Source organism: Coregonus lavaretus (assembly GCF_964263955.1).
Source record: "Coregonus lavaretus genome assembly, chromosome: 19".
Taxonomy (NCBI): domain Eukaryota; kingdom Metazoa; phylum Chordata; class Actinopteri; order Salmoniformes; family Salmonidae; genus Coregonus; species Coregonus lavaretus.
This window is the reverse complement of record NC_140006.1, coordinates 9,320,430-9,340,497: the sequence shown is the minus strand read 5'-3', so window position 1 is coordinate 9,340,497 and position 20,068 is coordinate 9,320,430. Positions and strand designations below refer to the sequence as shown.

The 20,068-nt window shown below is 44.5% G+C and overlaps 1 protein-coding gene across 1 annotated transcript; it reads left to right on the top strand.

The window, feature by feature from the left end:
* Positions 1-869: 869 nt before the first annotated feature.
* On the top strand, positions 870-5,172 carry acsm3 (acyl-CoA synthetase medium chain family member 3; the record flags this gene model as incomplete). The annotated part of the gene is given in 11 exon segments (XM_084183548.1): positions 870-878; positions 1,710-1,865; positions 2,154-2,377; positions 2,525-2,668; positions 2,886-2,977; positions 2,980-3,031; positions 3,327-3,404; positions 3,492-3,531; positions 4,050-4,177; positions 4,485-4,536; positions 5,149-5,172. Coding segments are annotated over 11 exon segments (999 nt in total).
* Positions 5,173-20,068: the final 14,896 nt, after the last annotated feature.

Here is a 20,068-nt window from a genome sequence, read left to right as displayed (position 1 = left end):
CAAATTAAAGTGATTTGCATAATGCATAGAATGAGAGAGAGATTGCTTTGAGAGACTAGTCAAGGCTCATATCACCTCTACCTTACCTGCCACCCTATATCCACTTCAATTTGCTTACCGCCCCAATAGATCCACAGACAATGCAATCGCCATCACTCTGCACACTGCCCTATCCCATCTGGACAAGAGGAATACCTATGTATGAATGCTGTTTATTGACTATAGCTCAGCATTCAACACCATAGTACACTCCAAGCTCATCATTAAGCTTGAGGCCCTGGGTCTGAACCCCGCCCTGTGCAACTGGGTCCTTGACTTCATGACGGGCCGCTGATCCTCAATACTGGGGCCCCACAAGGGTGCGTGCTCAGCCCACTCCTGTACTCCCTCTTCACCCATGACTGCGTGGCCAAGCACGCCTCCAACTCAATCATCAAGTTTGCAGACGGCACAACAGTAGTAGGCTTGATTACCAACAATGACGAGACAGCCTACAGGGAGGAGGGGAGGGCTCTGGGAGTGTGGTGCCAGGAAAATAACCTCTCATTCATTTACATTTACATTTACATTTTAGTCATTTAGCAGACGCTCTTATCCAGAGCGACTTACAGGAGCAATTAGGGTTAAGTGCCTTGCTCAAGGGCACATTTACGTCATTTAGCAGACGCTCTTATCCAGAGCGACTCACAAATTGGTGCGTTCACCCTATAGCCAGTGGGATAACCACTTTACAATTTTTGGGGGGGGGGGGGGGGGGGGGGGGGGGGTAGAAGGATTACTTTATCAACGTCAACAAAACATAGGAGATGATCGTGGACTTCAGGAGACAGCAAAGGGAGCACGCCCCCATCCACATCGACGGGACCGCAATGGAGAAGGTGGGAAGCTTCAAGTTCCTTGGTGTATACATCACTGACAAACTGAAATGGATCACCCACACAGACAGTGTGGTGAAGAAGGCGCTACAGAGCCTCTTCAACCTCAGGAGGCTAAAGACATTTGGCTTGGCACCTAAAACCCTTACAAACTTTTACAGATGCACAATTGAGAGCATCCTGTCGGGCTGTATCACCGCCTGGTATGGCAACTGCACCGCCCGCAACCGCAAGGCTCTCCAGAGGGTGGTGCGGTCTGCACAACGCATTACCAGGAGCAGACTACCCGCCCTCCAGGAAACCTACAGCACCCGATGTCACAGGAAGGCCAAAAAGATCATCAAGGATATCAACCACCCGAGCCACTGCCTGTTCACCCCGCTATCATCCAGAAGGCGAGGTCAGTACAGGCGCATCAAAGCTGGGACCGAGAGACTGAAAAACAGCTTCTATCTCAAGGCCATCAGACTGTTAAACAGCCATCACTAGGACATTAGAGGCTGCTGCCTATAGACATAGACAAAAAATCACTGGCCACTTTAATCATGTTTACATATCTTGCATGACTCATCTCATATGTATATACTGTATTCTATACTATTCTATCTTAGTCCATGCCGCTCTGACATCGCTCGTCCATACATGTATATATTCGTAATTAATTCCTTACTTAGATTTGTGTGTATTGGGTATATGTTGTGAAATTGTTAGATATTACTTGTTAGATATTACTGCACTGTTGGAGCTAGAAGCACAAGCATTTCGCTACATCCGCAATAACATCTGCTAAACACGTGTATGTGACCAATAACATTTGATTTGATTTGATTTGAGGAGGTGAGGTGGAGTTTTGAGGAGCTGGGGTTTCATTCCAGAAGACTAGCCAACGTTCTTTCAGGAGCCTGTGGTCTCAACCAGCAGGACAGGGTTTTTCTGGTACTACCCAGGGTTCCAGAGGGTGCCTCGTCAATGTGGTCCATCTCAAAACAGGTGAGCTGGGAAAGATCTAATAATGACTTGCGTAAAATTCAATATTATTGAATAGAGTACAAGAGTATGTTGATAGGATCATTGTGGTCCAAATATATGGTATTGATTGTCCAGAAAATTTTATCAGATGTGTTGCAAAGCAACAAATATACATTTTTGGTGCAATACAATACAATGTTTAAGCTTTGGAAGCAAAACACTTTTACTTACAATGCTGGTATTATCTGATTGTTTAATGTTTCCGCTTCTTTATTTGTCTGTACTTATTACAAGTCCCCAACACCCTAGTTTTGTCCCCTCACAGGTACAGTCCTACTACCAGGCACCTCTCAGCTGACAGCCAGGGACATGCTCCACCGGCTGCAGACCTCCGAGGCCCACTGTGTTATCACAGACGAGTCCCTGGCCCCCCTGCAGGATGCCGTGGCCTCTCAGTGCTCCAGCCTGCAGCACAAACTGCTGGTGTCCCCCACGAAGAGAGAGGGATGGATTAACTTTGGAGATCTGGTGAGATAATGATAATAACTTAATCAGATGAGAGTTTCATCATAATGGCTCAAATTCACTTTGTCTGATCTATTGGTTGATCTACACCTTTGATTGCTTGTTATTTTCATAATTTCGGTCAAACTTAAAATGACACCTTTCTCTCGCCATAGTAATGCTTCTAGCGACCATGAGTGTGTAGAGACTCGCATTTATGACCCTATGACCATCTTCTTCACCAGTGGGACCACAGGGTCACCTAAGATGACCCAACACAGCCACAGCAGCTATGGGATAGGTCTCACTGTCAACGGTAGGTAGTCCCGCCATCATAATCATAACCTTAACTACAGCCAAAACCCCAACACATCCATAACATAACCACAACCAGAGCACAACCATAACTTGGGTTGAACTTAGATTGCACTGACACTAACTGCTTTGGACTGAAACCCATTTAACTGAACCCTAATTGAGGTTTGTCTCTGTCACCCTCCTTCCCTCCTTCTCTCCCTCTCTCCTGTCTGAGTGGAGGTACTGGTTTGGCCTGACGGAGAGGGATGTCCTGTTGAACATGTCAGATACAGGCTGGGCCAAGTCTGCCTGGAGCAGTGTCTATGCTCCCTGGGTGTCTTCATCCATAATATGCCCTGCTTCGACAGTCACACTGTACTAGAGGTGTGCGTGTGTTTGTATGTATGTGTGTTCATACACCATATGGTCTGAAAACACCTATTCCCTTACCTTACCTCTTTGATGTCAGCACATTTTAGGGAAATGTTTTGCTTCAGATCTGCAAGCACTAAATTTGACCACTAGAGGGCCCTGCATGACCATTCTCACTCCATAGAACCCCTCTCAGACATGTCTTCTACAGCAGGTTTGTCGTGGCTTTGTTAATACTGAATGTAGAGGGAAATGTTACTATTTCATGTCATACAGATACTAATATTTCATGTGTTTTTCTTTGAAAACTCTCTCCAGCTACCCCATATCCACATTATGCACGGCTCCAACTGCTTATCGAAAACTAGTGCAAGAGGACATGCCCAGGTATTTGCTTATACAATGACTAAATAATGGTCACTTTTAGATTAAAACCAAATCATTATTGACATTTGAGACATCTCTTCTTGTCAGGTATAATTTCAGCAACTTGCAGCATTGTTTGTGTGAAACTGTGAGTTACGTTTGAGAAGACAGGTTTGAGAAGAAAGGTTTTAAAATGATCAAAGCCGGGTCTTTTGGGAAGGCTTCACCAGCGTATGATATGCAGCTAGGTGCAGTCGACTGACCACATTGTGTCCGTAGCACAGCAACAATATTGGAGATTATCAAAGTAATTCATTCATTCATGTGATGTGTGCTAAACCATCAACAAAAGGTGTCAATGGGAAATCAATAAAGTTGCCCAATGGAGTGGAGGGGAACCTTTTCCCCCTTTACTGAATACACGGTATGTAGGACCACTTCACTGCAAGTCAACTAGATGCCACTAGGTCTCCCTGTCTGTTTTCTTCCAATAGGGATTGATTCAATATCCACATTATTTCTTGATTGATTGGTTTTCTTGATTGATTGATTGCTTTATTTATTGATTGATTGATTGATTGGTCCTTCTATTTGATATTGATTTGAACCTTCTGGTTTGTTTCCTTGTAACTTAATGTTGTAATATTTGTGTACACATCCATGCAGTGTGACCCTGTGCGGACAGAAGAGTGCTACATTGGGGACTTCTACCTGACTGGAGATAGGTTCGTCATGGATGAGGATGGCTACCTGGGTTTTGTGGGTCGAGCTAATGACGTCATCCTCTCAGATGGGTAATACAGTATGGTTGAGTTCCTGTCCGACTAGATGTGCAGGCGTTGCATTGCATCAACCAATGGTTGCGTGCCAAGTTATAGACTGCAGTCGGGCATCAGATTTCTAAGTCATCTGATGTGGTTAGCTGATTATGTTAAATACCAACCCAGGCGTTGTAAGATTTGGTATCTGTCTGGAATGTAGTCGGGCAGGAACTCAACCTATATCTATGGGGCACAAATGTAAATGGAAAGTTCTTCTCAGTCCATCTGAGTCTGGGAAACTGAACGAAAATGGTTGACTATGTCTAGGTTGGTTGTTTAGGTACCATATTGGTCCCTTTGAGGTGGAGAACGCTTTGATAGAACATCAGGCTGTGCAATATATGATTCCACAGATGTGCAATATAATTGCTAACCTGCCGAAGGTGTTATTTTTATTTTTAAAACCAATATGACTGAGTTATCACCAAGCATGTTTGTCATGTGCAAAGGGTTGGTTTCCCGACACTCTACATTAGTTATAATTTAATTGCACTATAGACAAGTCAGCTGTGGTCTGCAGCCCTGATCCTATCAGAGGTGAAACTGCCATGTCCTTTTGCAATATTACAACAACAAAGAAATTACTTCAAACAATGAACACTGTTTTTTCCACTTGTAAATATAAATCAGTGATTTATATAAACAAATTAAGACACAAAGCAAAGTAATAGTACTAGAAACATTAACATCTAGTTCTATAAAAAAAAAGAAATGAGGCCACTATTCCCAAGTATCTACTATATAAACATACAAACCTGTGTGTGCGTGTGTGTGTGTGTGTGTGTGTGTGAGCCCCATTATTCACAGTCCATTTAGTTATCCCATGTTCCTCAGAGGTCTTCTACTGAAGTCTACCACTTTCCACGTTCTTCTTCTTCTTCACACACTTGTTGGTGTTGATGACAGTGTGTATCCAGTCCAGGTATTGTGTGACGTCTGTGTAGACCCCTGGGAACTGGACCATCTGACAGCCCACACTCCAGGACACCACCCCCAACAGCATGGTAACATACACCAGAGTTCCCCCAGAGAAGACAGAATACTTAAAAAGTATATACATCTTTTTTTTCTCTAGTCTAGTTGCTAATCTGTAGGTGATTAAGTGGAAGCAAGATTTCCAACCTTGTCTCAATCAGTCCATCCCTCTCATGGGCCATTGATAAATGTATTTGTAACTTGTGATACTGTCTTTTGTATGTATTTGTATTTTTTGTAACATTTTACGTACAAGCTGCTATTTCCCTGTTTTGCCATCTTGCCAGGTCGCCCTTGCAAAATAGATTTCTAACCTCAATGGATCTTACCTGGTTAAATAAAGGTTAAATAAAAAATGTAATAAAGTATGGCCATTTGATGTTTTGAGTAGCAAGTTCTAATTTCTCCCAGCAGAGGGAGACCTCTACACATTTTGCCATGACTTTTGCCATGTTAATATGATATCTGAGTGAGTGACTAACAAAATCAGTGGGCGACCCCCCGTCGGTAATTCAAGCATGATTACTGCAAGTTTAGATAGCTGGCTAGACTAGCTTACCAATCTATTTGAGTGACTGTCAGTGATTGACATAAGAGATAAACTGCTGATGCACAACCAAATTTCAAATTGCACCTTATGTATTCTACTATTCTAACTCTCAACAGCAAATTGAGACCCTGACTGAGTTGAAAAAAAAAAAAATGCAGGGGCCCTAAGTGGTTGCTTATGTCGCTTATGCCTAGGGCCAGCCCTGGTCCCCGGAACAGAACTTCATGTGTGTGATAATGCCTTCATAGGAGCTGTTACTGTGTCCTGTATATGAAGTTAGCAGCCCTCAGCAGCCCGTGTAAGAGGCGTCCCTTCTCTGGTTAGACCGAACCCAGACACCATGCAGTTCTGGCCAGCCTCTGCCCTGTCAGAAGGCCCTGGGAGCTCCACCACTCCCACCCTGTGCCCTAGCATCGCCTGCCGGATCAGCTGTGACAGAGGTGGAAAGAGCTCTTCGTATGTACAGTACAAGGGAAACCAGGTGCATTTTTTATGCTGGATACCAGATAACCAAACTATTACCAGATAACCAAACTAATGCTACAGAATACTATGGCCATGTGAAAAATAAATGGTAGAAGAGCAGCTGTGTGCAAAGTCTACTTCCAAGTGTTTTGAAACAAGATCCTGTGATCAATCTGTGACTTGAACTGAGTTTCCCAGTGTGTGTGGCATGTACCTTGATCAGCATGATGTCATGGTTGATGACATAACTGCTGTTGTACAATGAGGTTCTGCAGATATGGCCCACCTGAATCCTCTGGCTCCTTTGACCCCTCACCGACAAGCTCCCACTGCCCAGGTCCATCGTCATCCTGGAGGGTCTTTGGGTTTGGGGGAAAAGCATATCAGACTGGGTATAGGGACTTAGATTAAGCAGATTAAGCTTGAACCAGTAACCCTGCATTTAAAGGGAAAGCACACTACCTCCTGTGCCATAAGTTCCAGAACTCTTGGCAGGGGCCATGCCGTGCTGTACCGGCAGGCTGTAGCAGTGACGACCGAGCGCGGATGAATCAGGGTTCCACTGGTGAAATGGAACTGCCTCCGAAGCAGTGCAGCATGTTATGGAATATTTCCCCTCAGGTCGCCTCCCAATATGCAGCTCCTGCCCCGGTAGACGTAGCTATAGAATGGTTAATGGGATTTCCATTAGCAAATCTGTAACATGTATGGAGCATCAAATATCCTGTTAACAATTCTATAGCTACCGTAGACGTAATAATCGTCGCTATAGAGAGCAATAGTAATAGCGTCTTTTTGTAGGCACTGGAGGCTAACTCTGCCAAGGCTCATTGGGAAAGTAATGTTCTTTTTGTGGGGTCATGTTAACTGACTGATATTATCTCATAGAACAAAAAGTATAAGATCTCCTAACCCTGTGTTAACCTCAGACCTTATTTTCCAACATGATATCATAGGAAAACATCATCCTGGCATGTTTTTGTAAAAAGGTAAAATGTCACAGTAGCTGACGTTTTTCTCAGTACATTGTAGACAATGGCAAAAGATGAATGTCACAGGAATGATGTTTTTCTCAATATATTGCAGTCAATAAGAAATTATGTGTGTCACAGGGTTGACTTAAATCACAATACTTTGCAGTCAATGGGAAAAGATTAGTGTCACAGGGTTGATGTTTTTCTCAATATATTGCAGTCAATGGGAAAAGATGAGTGGCACAGGGTTGATGTTTTTCTCATTTAGCTCATGTCTATCTCTCTCTCACTCTCTACCTTCTCTTTATCCCCCCCTCATTCTCTTCTCTCTCCCTCCCCCTTCTTTCACCCCTACACCCTCTTCCCCCTCTCTCACCCTCTCTGTCTCTCTCTCACCCTCTCTCCCCCCCTCCCTCACTCTCCACCTCTCTCTCACCCCCTCCCTCACTCCCTCACTCCCCACCTTCTCTCACTCTCCCTCCTCCCCCTCCATTCTCTTTCCCTCCTTCTTTCCCTCCCTCCATCTCCGCTCATCTCTCTCTCCCTCTCCCTCTCCCTCTCTCCCTGTCTCTCCTTCACACTCTCCCTTTCTCTCTCCCTCTCTCTCCCTTCCTCCCTCCTTCACCCTCTCCCCCTTCTCTCTCTCTCCCTCTTCCCCCTCCTTTCTCTCTCCCTCCTTCTGTCCCTGCCTCCCCCTCTCATTTCTCTCTCCCTCTCCTCTCTCCCTCCCTCCCTCCTCCACCCTCTCCCTCTCTATCGCTCCTCTCTCCCTCCCTCCATCCTTCACCCTCTCCCTCTCTATCGCCCCTCTCTCCCCCTCCCTCACTCTCTCCCTTCTCTCTCTCTCTCCTACCCCCTCCATTCTCTCTCCCTCTTTCATTCCCTCCCTCCCCTCCTCTCCCTCCCTCCCCCTTCTCTCATCTGTCTCCCTCGCCTCTCTCTCCCCATCCCTCCTTCACCCTCTCCCTCTCTCCCCCTCCCTTACTCTCCACCAATTCACTCTCTCCTTCCCCCTACATTCTCTCTCCCTCCTTCTTTCCCTGTCTCCACCTCCTCTCACCTCTCTCTCCCACAGACAGGCCGACAGACAGGCAGACAGATAAACAGACAAAGACAGGCAGACAGTTAGACAGTTAGGCAGACAGACAGACAGAGACAGTTTCAAGTTTTAAGTCAATAAAAAAAACCGGAACAATATCCTCTTCAGGATATTCAGTTTCTAGAAATGCAAGACCATTGTGTGCAATGGATGTAAAAAATGCTTTGGGTCAATTGACTTCAAATTTCATATGCCAAGTCATGAGAGTCCCCCAGTCACAAATATGTACAATTTGGGAAGATTAAACCGTTTTAACCCTTCAAAACTGCCCCTATGACCCCCAATTAATTCACTTCCTGTAATCACAGGAAGATGAAATGCAATGTACGGCCTCCTAGCAACACTCTTCAACGATGCCCTGAGTTTTTATTTTAAGAATTGACCGTTCTACAGAGGATGGAAGACAGTGTTTTTGTGTAACTGCAGGGAGATAATGAAGGACCATGTTGAGGATGAATTAAGACACTTCTTGTTGCCACAGGAAGCTTCAAACTTTCTGTCGATGTCACTCAAAAGTATATTAACTCTAGGTCAGGCTTCAAGTGAGGCCTACCTTTCTGTCATGTAGTGGGGGGAGTGGCAAATTAATTAAATTGTTAGTTGGATTAAGGCTAGGGTTATGTCTAGGGTTGAGGCCCTAACCCTAACCCTAGCTTCATGTTCACTACCAGCTCAACTCTTTCCTTAACCATAAATCTAACCCTAACTCTAGCTTCATGTCCACATCCTGGCTCAACCCTAAACCTAGCCTTAACCCTTACCCTAACCCTAGCTTCACATAAACTCCCAGCTCAAACCTAACTCTAACCCTGACCCTAACCTCGACCTTCTCTTCATTTCCACATGTTGGCTCAACCCTTCTGCTGATGTCACTCAAAAGCACTAGTTCAGGCTTCAAGTGAGGCCTACCTTTCTGCCATGTGGTGGGGGGAGGGGCACATTAATTAATTGTTAATTGGATTAAGGTTAGGGCTATGTCTGAGTTTGAGGACCTAACCCTAGCTTCATGTCCACATCCTGGCTGAACCCTAAACCTAGCCTCAACCCTAACCCTAACCCTAGCTTCATATCACCTCCTGGCTCAACCCTAACCCTAGCTTTATCTCCACATCTTGGCTCAACCCTAACCCTAGCCATAACCCTAACACTAACTTATTGTCCACATCCCGGCTCAACCCCAACTCCAAGAGCTGAGCCAAGATGTGGAGGGCTAGGGTTAGGGTTATGGCTAGGGTTAGGGTTGAGCCGGGATGTAGACATGAAGCTAGAGTTAGGAATAGGGTTGAGTTTATAGTTTGTCTGTCTGCCTGCCTGTCTGTGAGTTTATATGTCTGCCTGCCTGCCTGCCTGTCTGTCGGTCTATCTCTCTGTATGTCTGCATGTGAGTGTATATTTATGTCTCTCTGTCTGTGAGTTTATGTCTGCCTGCCTGCCTGTTTGTCTGTCTTTCTGTCTGTCTGTGAGTGGCTATGTCTGTCTGAGTCTTTCACCAATTTACCCATTGCAGCTCTATCACCAACTTCTTTTCCTTGAATGCAATGTATTGACTTATGCACCAAATACCCTGTCTGTGGAGGTGGGAAAGTGGAGAGGGGTGGAGGTGGAAGAGGATAGAGGGAGAGAAATATATAAGAGGGAAGGGGGAAGAAGGGGGGAGATAGAATGGAGGGGGGAGGAGGGAGAGAGAGAGAGAGAGAGAGAGAGAGAGAGAGAGAGAGAGAGAGAGAGAGAGAGAGAGAGAGAGAGAGAGAGAGAGAGAGAGAGAGAGAGAGAGAGAGAGAGAGAGAGAGAGAGAGAGTGTCATGTTTGTGATGCCTTTTTCTATGCGTCCATACTGTGAAGCTAATCTTACCCCATTGAATGCAATATATTCACTTATCCATCAACCCTGTGACACTGATCTTTTCCCATTGACAGCAATTTATTGACATAAGATTCAATTGTTTGACGCTTATTTTTTCCAATGACTGCTATGTATTGACATAAGCATCAACCCTGTGACACTCATCTTTTCCCATTGAATGCAATGTATTGACATAAACTTAAACCCTGTGACAATCATATTTTCCCGTTGACTGCAATGTATTGAGAAAAACGTCAGCTACTGTGACATTTTTACAAAAACGTGCCAAGATGACATTTTCAGGCTGATAATGGGCTGTATTTTCAGTGTTCATCCCAAAACCACATTCTTTCCCCATTAATTTCCCCAATAGGAATGGCTGAATGAACCAGAGGTAACGCATTTCCAGTTTTTAGGACTACTGACAAGCTCCCTTCCTCCCATGCCAGCACACCATCTGTAATTGACAAAACAAAACCACATCTCTCCATCTTCAAGGTTATCTAGAGACTTATTTACTGGGTAGTTTAGTTTTATAGGCAATTCAATCATGATTTTTTTTTAAATCTCTGGACAGAATGCTGAGAGGTAGCCTAATCACAAGAAACAAGTGTTAAATGGATTTTCTATAGCTACACTGAACAAAAATATAAACACAACATGTAAAGTGCTGGTCCCATGTTTCATGAGCTGAAATAAAAGATACCAGAAATGTTCCATACGCACAAAAATATTATTTCTCTCAAATTGTGTGCACAAATTGGTTTACATCCCTGTTAGTGAGCATTTTATCCTTTGTCAAGATAATCCATCCACCTGACAGGTGTGGCATATCAAGAAGCTAATTAAACAGCATGGTCATCACACAGGTGCACCTTGTGCTGGAGACAATAAAAGGCCACTCTAAAACTTACAGTTTTATCACACAACACAATGCCACAGACGTCTCAAGTTTTGAGGGAGCATGCAACTGGCATGCTGACTGCAGGAATGTCCACCAGAGCTGTTGCCAGAGAACTGAATGTTAATATCTCTACCATAAGCCACCTCCAATGTCGTTTTACAACCACAGACCACGTGTAACCAACACCTGTCCAGGACCTTCACATTTGGCTTCTTCACCTGTGGGATCGTCAGAGGGGTGCTGAGGAGTATTTCTGTCATTAATAAAGCCGTTGTGTGGGGAAAAACCCATTCTGATTGGCTGGGCCTAATTAATTTATTTCAATTGACTGATTTCCTTATATGAGCTGTAACTCAGCAAAATCTTTGAAATTGTTGCATGTTGTGTTTATATTTTTATTCAGTATAATTGGTTAATTGATTGGATCTTCAAGTGTCCCTGGTTTATACATGAATGCCTCTATCTGGGAAATATAACAACTACCTGAGTATAGAGTCAACAGTTTATTTACCTGTGGTAACCAGAGGCAACAGGAGCAAGGGCTGTCTCATGGCAGCCATGTGGAGGGTTTCACACAAAAGCAGCTGACTGCAATTACTCAGTTATCAAGCCTTGTCAGAGCCATGATGTATGCACTCACTAATTGTAAGTCGCTCTGGATAAGAGCGTCTGCTAAATGACTAAAATGTAAATGTAAATGTAAAATGTGATTGACCTCTCAATGAATATTTCTCTACTTAAAAAGTTTACACCATATAGCCTCGAGCCTAATGTCAGTTTCAGATTTATGTTCAGAGAGCATAGGCTACATGAACTTGATTACTAGGCTAATAATGGGTTGTGCATGATGGGCCCGTTATGTATGATACAGGTTTGGAATGAGATAGAATAGCAGATTCCTGCTGAGCTTGTAATGGAATAACTTGACCTGAATAGCTTTTCTCTCTGTTGGACTCCAGATGAATAATTTGCAATAGATTTCTCTGCATCAACTCGAAGCCTTCAGTACCACGTGAGAGGAATGTGCAATGACAGCTTCACGAGCGGCTCCGCTCCCATCTTGGCATTCCAGAGCTTTGGCGTGGAGACTGCACGCTGGCGAAGGTTTCCAGGAATGGGGACATACACACAGCGGCACTTCTGAATGTAGCTAACGTTTGATATATATTATTTTTTTCAATTTTCCTTATTTTATTTTTTTCCCCTTTTCTTTGATTAGCCTATTTCTTTTTTGTATTCGAACCAAATCGCCATGGCTTGGCCGTGCATAAGCAGAGTGTGCTGTCTGGCTCGGTTCTGGAACCAGTTTGATAAATCCGATCTTTCAGTGCCACTGACCATACAGAACTATTCGGAGATCACCGACCAAGAGGTACAATCCGTCACCAGGCAGGTACCGACGGACCGGGTTCTGAGGCACAACTATTCCACCCCGGAACACCGCGGATCCCCCCAGACACCGGGAGATGCCCCGGGGACCCAGAGGTCATTGAGGGGCCGGAGGGAGCCCAACTTCAAACCCCAGGTTGACTACCACCAACCCGGTGTGCCTTTCTCCAGTGTCACCCAGTACACGCAGGATTACAAACCCTGGCCTATTCCGAAGAAGGAGCATTTCCCCTGGATTAGCAATGGCGGAAAAGGGGGCGACGTTGGTTCGGATAGCCCGGTAAACAGTAACCCCAATGCGAGCCAGACGAGAGGGGACATAGGGGAGAGGGAGAGAGAGGAGCGGGGCAGACAGAGGTGGGGGGAGCCGGGGACGGTAACAGCTAAAAGCTCTTACAGGTAGGTTCCATCACTCTGACGCTGTCCTTTCAGAACCACTCTGTTTCTTTCATTTCAGCACCTAGAGCTTTTCACTCACTAAAAAAACCATTAATAACCCATTGCGCTCTAACCTAACGATTCCATGAGTCTGCTTCAAATTTGCTTTAATTTCTTAGCTAATGATGCGCTCTCTGAAATTCATTAAATCATTTGGTTGGATTATGTACAGTGGGCCATTGGCCCAAATCTAATCTGCAGTATACATAATCATGTAATACCTTTTCAAAGGAAATTGCTATGCGAAATAAATTGGATATATTATGTGTCATGCTACAGAAATAATCAGTAGATTTTATCTGTAAAGTAGGCTGCTGCTGAAGTAGAAACACAGCAAAACGCTTTCAATTATTCACAAACTCACACACTTTCTAACCCCCCCATGTTGAATATTTATTTTATTTTAAGTCCATCATTAAAAACCAAATTGAAGCTATTCTGCCTGAGATCCTGATTTAATGATAATCCAATGCTGCAGCTAACTTTTGATAATACTGTTAACAGAACCCACCTGGGCCCCTCTACCCCCTCTGCTGTAGCCCCAATCGATGTTGTTACCATTTATCAATGATAAGCCTATGTCATTAGGGCTTACCTTGCTCTCTGATTGGTTCGTTCATGCTTTGGTTGGTTCGATTTACACAACAATACAGAATTTGCTAAATAGCCTACAGTATAAAGAGCATAAAGCCAATGGAAAAACGTTTGCAGTGTTTGTAAAATAAAAATAATTTTGCAGACCGTGAGAGCTCTCTCTTACCCTTCCATCCTCTCATCCTTGTAGACAGGAGTACAGGCCTTGGACGGGGGCAAGACCAGCCAAGACCACCAGGCAACAACGCCCCCCTGCCCCGTATGCCAGTCCCGGGTCGGGGGTTTCCCACCTCCCTAATGAGACCAGCTACCAAGCCGCCTACAATGGAGGCGGGGAGGCTTTCAGACACACAGAGCTTCACCAGAGGGACCATACTCCCAGCACCTCCACTGCTGGCCTGCTGACCACCACCTCCATCTCCACCGTCCCCCAAAACACCGTAACCCCACTCCAGCCCTACTCCATTGCCACTACCACCCCTATCACCACCACCACCGGCCTCCAGCAGAGCAGCCTGCCAGAGAGACCCGACCTCAGTATAGGGACCATGGGAGAGGTGAGACAGCGGACTCCTGTTTTTGTGTTTCCCAGTGTGTTTCAGGGCATAAATCCTGTTTTTAAATGTTTTTAAAATGGGCCGTATCCTTGATATGAGCAAAGTCTTAGTGGTAGGATCTCGTCCTATAGAAGTCATTGTACACATTTCTGATCACTCCCTATTCCTTAGATAGTACTATTTCTGGCTAAAGGCAAAGCCACTTAAAAGACAGACACTGAATGGGGAATATAGGGTAAAGGTATGGTTTGGGATATAGCCATTATTCCAGCCAGGTACCAGGTGTTCCCAGTGGTGCTGAGGCATCTCTAAGAGCATCCCATTATCAGCCTGAAAACGTCATCCTGACACGTTTTTGCAAAAAGGTAAAATGGCACAGTAGCTAATGTTTTTCTCAATACATTGCAGTCAATGGGGAAAAATTAGGTGATACAGCATCCTGTCCTGTCCTGTCCTAAAGCTGCTCAAAGTGACCCAGCTGTTTCGGATGATTATGTAACACCAGAAAACTGCCAGGCTTATGACATTGACCTGGTTAGAGCAGGCATTACATGAGGAGAAAAGAAAGTCAATAATATTCAGACATCTGGCCAATTGGATTTGGAGACTCAATCACTGAGATGTTGTGTCAAAGTGGGTTCAGGTGTGGTGAGAGGGCAGTAGGGAGGGAGGGAGTGGGGGAGACAGAGACAGAGATACAGATAGACAGAGAAAGAAAGAGCAGTACTGTAACTCCTGTTTTGATCCCTGCGTGACAGGGAGTGGAACTCTTTGGGGAATCTCCAGGGGTTTAGTGTGACCCCCCCCTCCCCCACCCACGCTCCTCTGTGCCATCTGCCAGCGGAGAGTAGGAGAGAACGGGCCGGGCTGGTCTGGACTTACTCGGCTTTCCGCTTTCACTCATTGTCATCTATGCCAGAGAGATTGTCACAGATTAGAGAAAGAAGAAACTCCTGCACACTGCTTGCTAGGAATGTTTCAGTTGTCAATTTAATAGCAAGTTGAAATAAACATATATTTTTGGCCATTCACATGAGAGAACATGTTTTAGCCTCCAAGTTAGATGTAGAATGCCAGTGTATAGTCAGTCTAAGCAAGATGTTGTAGCAGTAGCGTAGCCAGAATTGTTTTGTTGGATGGGCCTGCAGAAAACAGCTAACTTCCTGCAATTTTATACATTTTGCCATGGGGCAAAGATAAACATTTGCAATTGTATAGCTAATTTCCTGCAATTCTACACATTTTGCCATGGGGCAGAGAGGAAAATGTGCAGGTTTATAAATAATCTCATGCTATGCTACACATTTTGCGATGAGGCTGAGAGAACATTTAGCATTTTGAATGCTAATTAAAGCTGTAAGGGTTGGTGTGAGGTGTGACCCAGATGGGGTGCAGGATAGACAGTAGGCAGTAGGCAGAGATAGCAAAACAAGGATCTTTACTGATGGTCCCGAAGCCAGGATACAAAATAACGGACTTTACACGAAAAAGAAAAGCGGAGCAAATAAGACTCCAAAAAACAGGCTGACAGTCAAAATACGAAATACTAACTGAACACTTCTCACGTACCTGTCCATACGTCCCGTGATCAGACACTGATTAGTACTGCTTGGCATAGTGAAACTAGCAGAGAAAACTGAGCAAGGGAACACAGGGAAGTGAGGGCATAAATACACAGGTGAACAGGTAGACACAGGTGACACCAATAGGATCAAGATTAGTCCAGACTGTGAGTGAGGAGGTGCCTAAGGTTGTCAGAGGATGACACCTAGTGGGTCGCTCCGGAACTGCGACCCCCTCCTGTAACATAAAGCTAAAATATAGGTGTGTTGACAGTGATAAAGGTACTGGATTATGGGCTGTTTTATTTGCTAAATGAACAAATTAAGTGGGCAGTGGCATGGTGCATATAGCCATAGAAGCACAGTGACATACGCCTCAATGCGGTCATATTCGTGGCTTATTGGGGGTGTGGCATTCAGTCAGTTATTTTTAGCCACCCATCCCATGAGTGAATGTCATTCCAGCTTGCTACTAATTCTATCTGATGGCATTTGCATGTTTAGGTAAAAAGACAAATAGTGTCCCGTTTGGAACACTGACAAGTAGAGAGCATCAAAATAAAATAAAATAACTTTTTTTCCTGCTCAATCTGATTGGGTGGGCCTGTGCCTACATGACTGTGTTGTAGAAGGCCAGTCCAACAGCGTTTGACAGGCCACAGGATTTAATATGAGACATGTCATCTGTAGGTCATAGTCTATTAATAACCATGGCCCAAAAACCAGGGTTAGATGTGTGTGTGTTCAGGGTGTATGCAAGGAAAGGTACAACACTACAGTAGGCTACTATGTAAGAGCTGTTGTAAAGATTGGGTGGAAAGGATCTAACCCCATCTCCTGCCCCGAAAATTAGACATCAGATACCAACTACAGGCTATGGTCATCGTATTGGACCCTCTCTCTGTACACCCCCTAACCCATCAATCAACTTCTACTTCAGTAATAGCTCCCCTCTACCCCCAAACAACAACCTAGTGCTCCATCGTTTTTATCAGTCACCGAGCAATCTGCCAACATGACGTAAAAGCAATGGGATCTATATTAAACAATCCAGTCCAGTTCCAGCCTCCACATACTGCCAACTCATTATTGACGCCCCCACCCACTGAGCTCTCTGACCAAGCACTCCAAACACCCACACACACACCCACATCCACACACACACAGCACTCAGGATATTGTCCATCGACATGATGAGTCAATGGAAACATTTTCCATTAGGAAGGTCATGGATAGACAAAAGCACAGCTGGGAAACATTTGCCCGGGGATGCGGGCAACACTAGAGCATAGTACACAGAGCCATGCATACAGGTAGTAAGTAGTTATTACCATTACAGTATGTGCTGATAAACCTCTGAGAAGTTCATCCGCTTTCATAGCATTCACCCATCCATCAAGGGAATTAATACTGTAGTCCTCCTTATGCTTTTGGAACCAAAATCAATAAACATGATTATGAGAGGGAGTGAGTGATTAAAAATGTATTTATATTTTTTTCAAATTAGCCGTACCCTTACAGTTAAGAAAGATGCTTAAGCAGTCTACAAGCCATTTATTTCTGAAACAGCTTTCTGAGTGCTCCCTGAATGATGGTAAACATTTAGGCATAACATTCTGTAGTTCCATCAATGCGTCTACTGAGAGTGTTTCCTCCCATGAGACATTAAGAACCTTGTTTTAGCACAGCTGGAGGACATTGCCTGAGCTTTTAAATGTGATATAAAGATTTTTTTTGCTTTGTACTAAAACAGATAAACAGGGGAGGAATGGGGATGTGGTTTACAATGGGCTAGAACTGCATAAAGAGAGGATCAAACTGTGCAGACACAAAGCATCCTGCAAATCACCTCCCTTTGCACCCCTTTCCTCACTCTCATCCTCTCTCCTTTCATCCTCCCTCCAGTCCCTCTCCTCTTTTTTCTCTTTCTCTCTTGTTTCCCTGTTCGGTTGAATTTGAACTTTTCCCACGATGTGTCTGACTACAGCCACTGTCATGAGCCAAACCAGCAGGGTTCTATCAAGACCGAGAGAGTGAGTGATGGAAAGGGTGAGAGGAAGAGAGAGCGATAAAGTGAGCAATAATGGATTATTTTGCCATTTTGCCAGTGTGATGCGATGCAGTGGCTTGCAGTCATTTCAGCGTGAATCTCATTTAGGAAAGAGGCAGACCTGGCTGCTGTACTGAGAGTGTGTGTGGGAGGAGGTGAACAAACCCACATATACACACAAACACATAGGCAAACAGACTGAAGCACACACAAACTTTTTTTTCGACGCTGCAGTTTGACAGATTAATGTACAGACACAGCCTCACATCCAGCAAATACAGTAGTAGTCATATCCTATTTTTCATTGGCCGAAGAGACTGCTACTGAGACTACAGACCTACGACTTAGAAAATCACACTTTGATTTCAAGTCGAACTCTGCCAAACAAACCTTCCATTGTACCACTACTAATCAACTGCATTGGAACAGGCAGATCCATATCTAATCATCATATCAAGCCTAGAACATGTTACTTGATGGATGCAGCATGCAAACTTCATTTCAGGGTTGAGTGAAATTCCATTCACGTAGGTTCCGGCTGAATGTTCTTTCAGAAAGTCTAGCATCAGCAGCATTTGCAGTGATTAATTCTGTCTACTAGTCCACTGATGCACTATGACTGCACAACCAAACAAGTCACCTCTCATATTATCATACAATATTGGCCAGTTTATTAGGTACACCCATCTAGTACCGGTCGGACCCCCCTTTGCCTCCAGAACAGCTTGAATTGTTCGGGGGATGGATTCTACAAGGTGTGGTGTTCAAACATTGCTCAATTGGTATCAAGGGACCTAACGTGTGCCAGGAAAACATTCCCCACACCATTACACCACCTCCACCAGCCTGTACAGTTGACACCAGTCAGAATGGGGCCATGGAGTCATGCTGTTTACGCCAAATCCTGACTCTTCCATCAGCATGACGCAACAGGAACCGGGATTCGTCGGACCAGGCAATGTTTTTCCACTCCTCAACTGTCCAGTGTTGGTGATCGCGTGCCCACTGGAGCCGCTTCTTCTTGTTTTTAGTTAATAGGAGTGGAACCCGGAGTGGTCGTCTGCTGCAATAGCCCATCCGTGACAAGGACCGACGAGTTGTGTGTTCCGAGATGCCGTTCTGCACACCACTGTTGTAATGCGCCATTATTTGCCTTTTTGTGGCCCGTCTGTTAGCTTGCACGATTCTTGCCATTCTCCTTCGACCTCTCTCATCAATGAGCTGTTTTCGCCCACAGGACTGCCGCTGACTGGATGTTTTTGTTGGTCGCCCCATTCGCTGTAAACCCTAAACACAGTCGTGCGGGAAAAGCCCAGGAGGCCGGCCGTTTCTGAGATACTGGAACCGGTGCGCCTGGCACCGACGATCATACCACGCTCAAATTTGCTTAGGTAATTCGTTTTGCCTATTCTAACGTTCAATCAAAGAGTAACTGAATGCCTCTATGCCTGTCTGCCTGCTTTATATAGCAAGCCACGGCCACGTGACTCAGTGTCTGTAGGAGCGAACAATTTTCGTGAACGGGGTGGTGTACCTAATAAACTGTGTATATCATACAGTCATGAAAAAGTAAGTACACCCCCTGGAAAGTGGTCTTTTCTTTAATTTATTTTTGGACATGGATATTTGATCTAAATTCCCACCACATTCATTGATAAAGGTAACCCAATTTAACAAATCACACAAAACAAATTATACTTTGAAAATGTTATGCAATTAAAATAAACAAAAATGCCTTTTCCTTATGCGGAAGAAGTTAGTATATCCCTACCTTTATCATCACATAAAATGGCTAAAATTAGAATCAGGTGCACCAAAACAGGTGCAAATGATTAGAGAATTATTAGAGAGAAACTGAGGAGGGTCCAGCCTTCCATAAAGATTAGAAACTTGGTCTGGTTTGGTCTTAACCATATGGGTGTGTGGTAACACATCATGCCAAGATCAAAATACCTACCCGAGGCCCTCAGAAGAAAGATTATTGATGCCCATGAGTCTGGGAGGGGTTACAAATCAATTTCCAAGCAATTCGAAGTACATCATTCCACTATCCGACGGCTCATCTACAAATGGAGAAAATTCCAGACCACTGGCAATCTACCTAGGACAGGTCGTCCCACCAAATTCAGCCCAAGAGCTGACTGAAAGATGCTCATAGAAGTCTCTAAGAACCCCAGGGTAACATCAAGGGATCTACAGGCCTCTCTTGCCACAATCAATGTCAAAGTGCATGAGTCAACTGTCAGAAAGAGACTGCACAAACTTGGCCTACATGGGAGGTCAGGAAGGAAGAAGCCTCTGCTCTCAAAAAAGAATATCAAGACACGACTGACGTTTGCCAGACAATACCTGGGTAAAGACAAAAACTACTGGAACAATGTGCTCTGGACAGATGAGTCAAAGGTGGAGTTGTTTGGCCGCAATGCCAGACGCCATGTTTGGCGAAAACGAAACACTGCCTTTG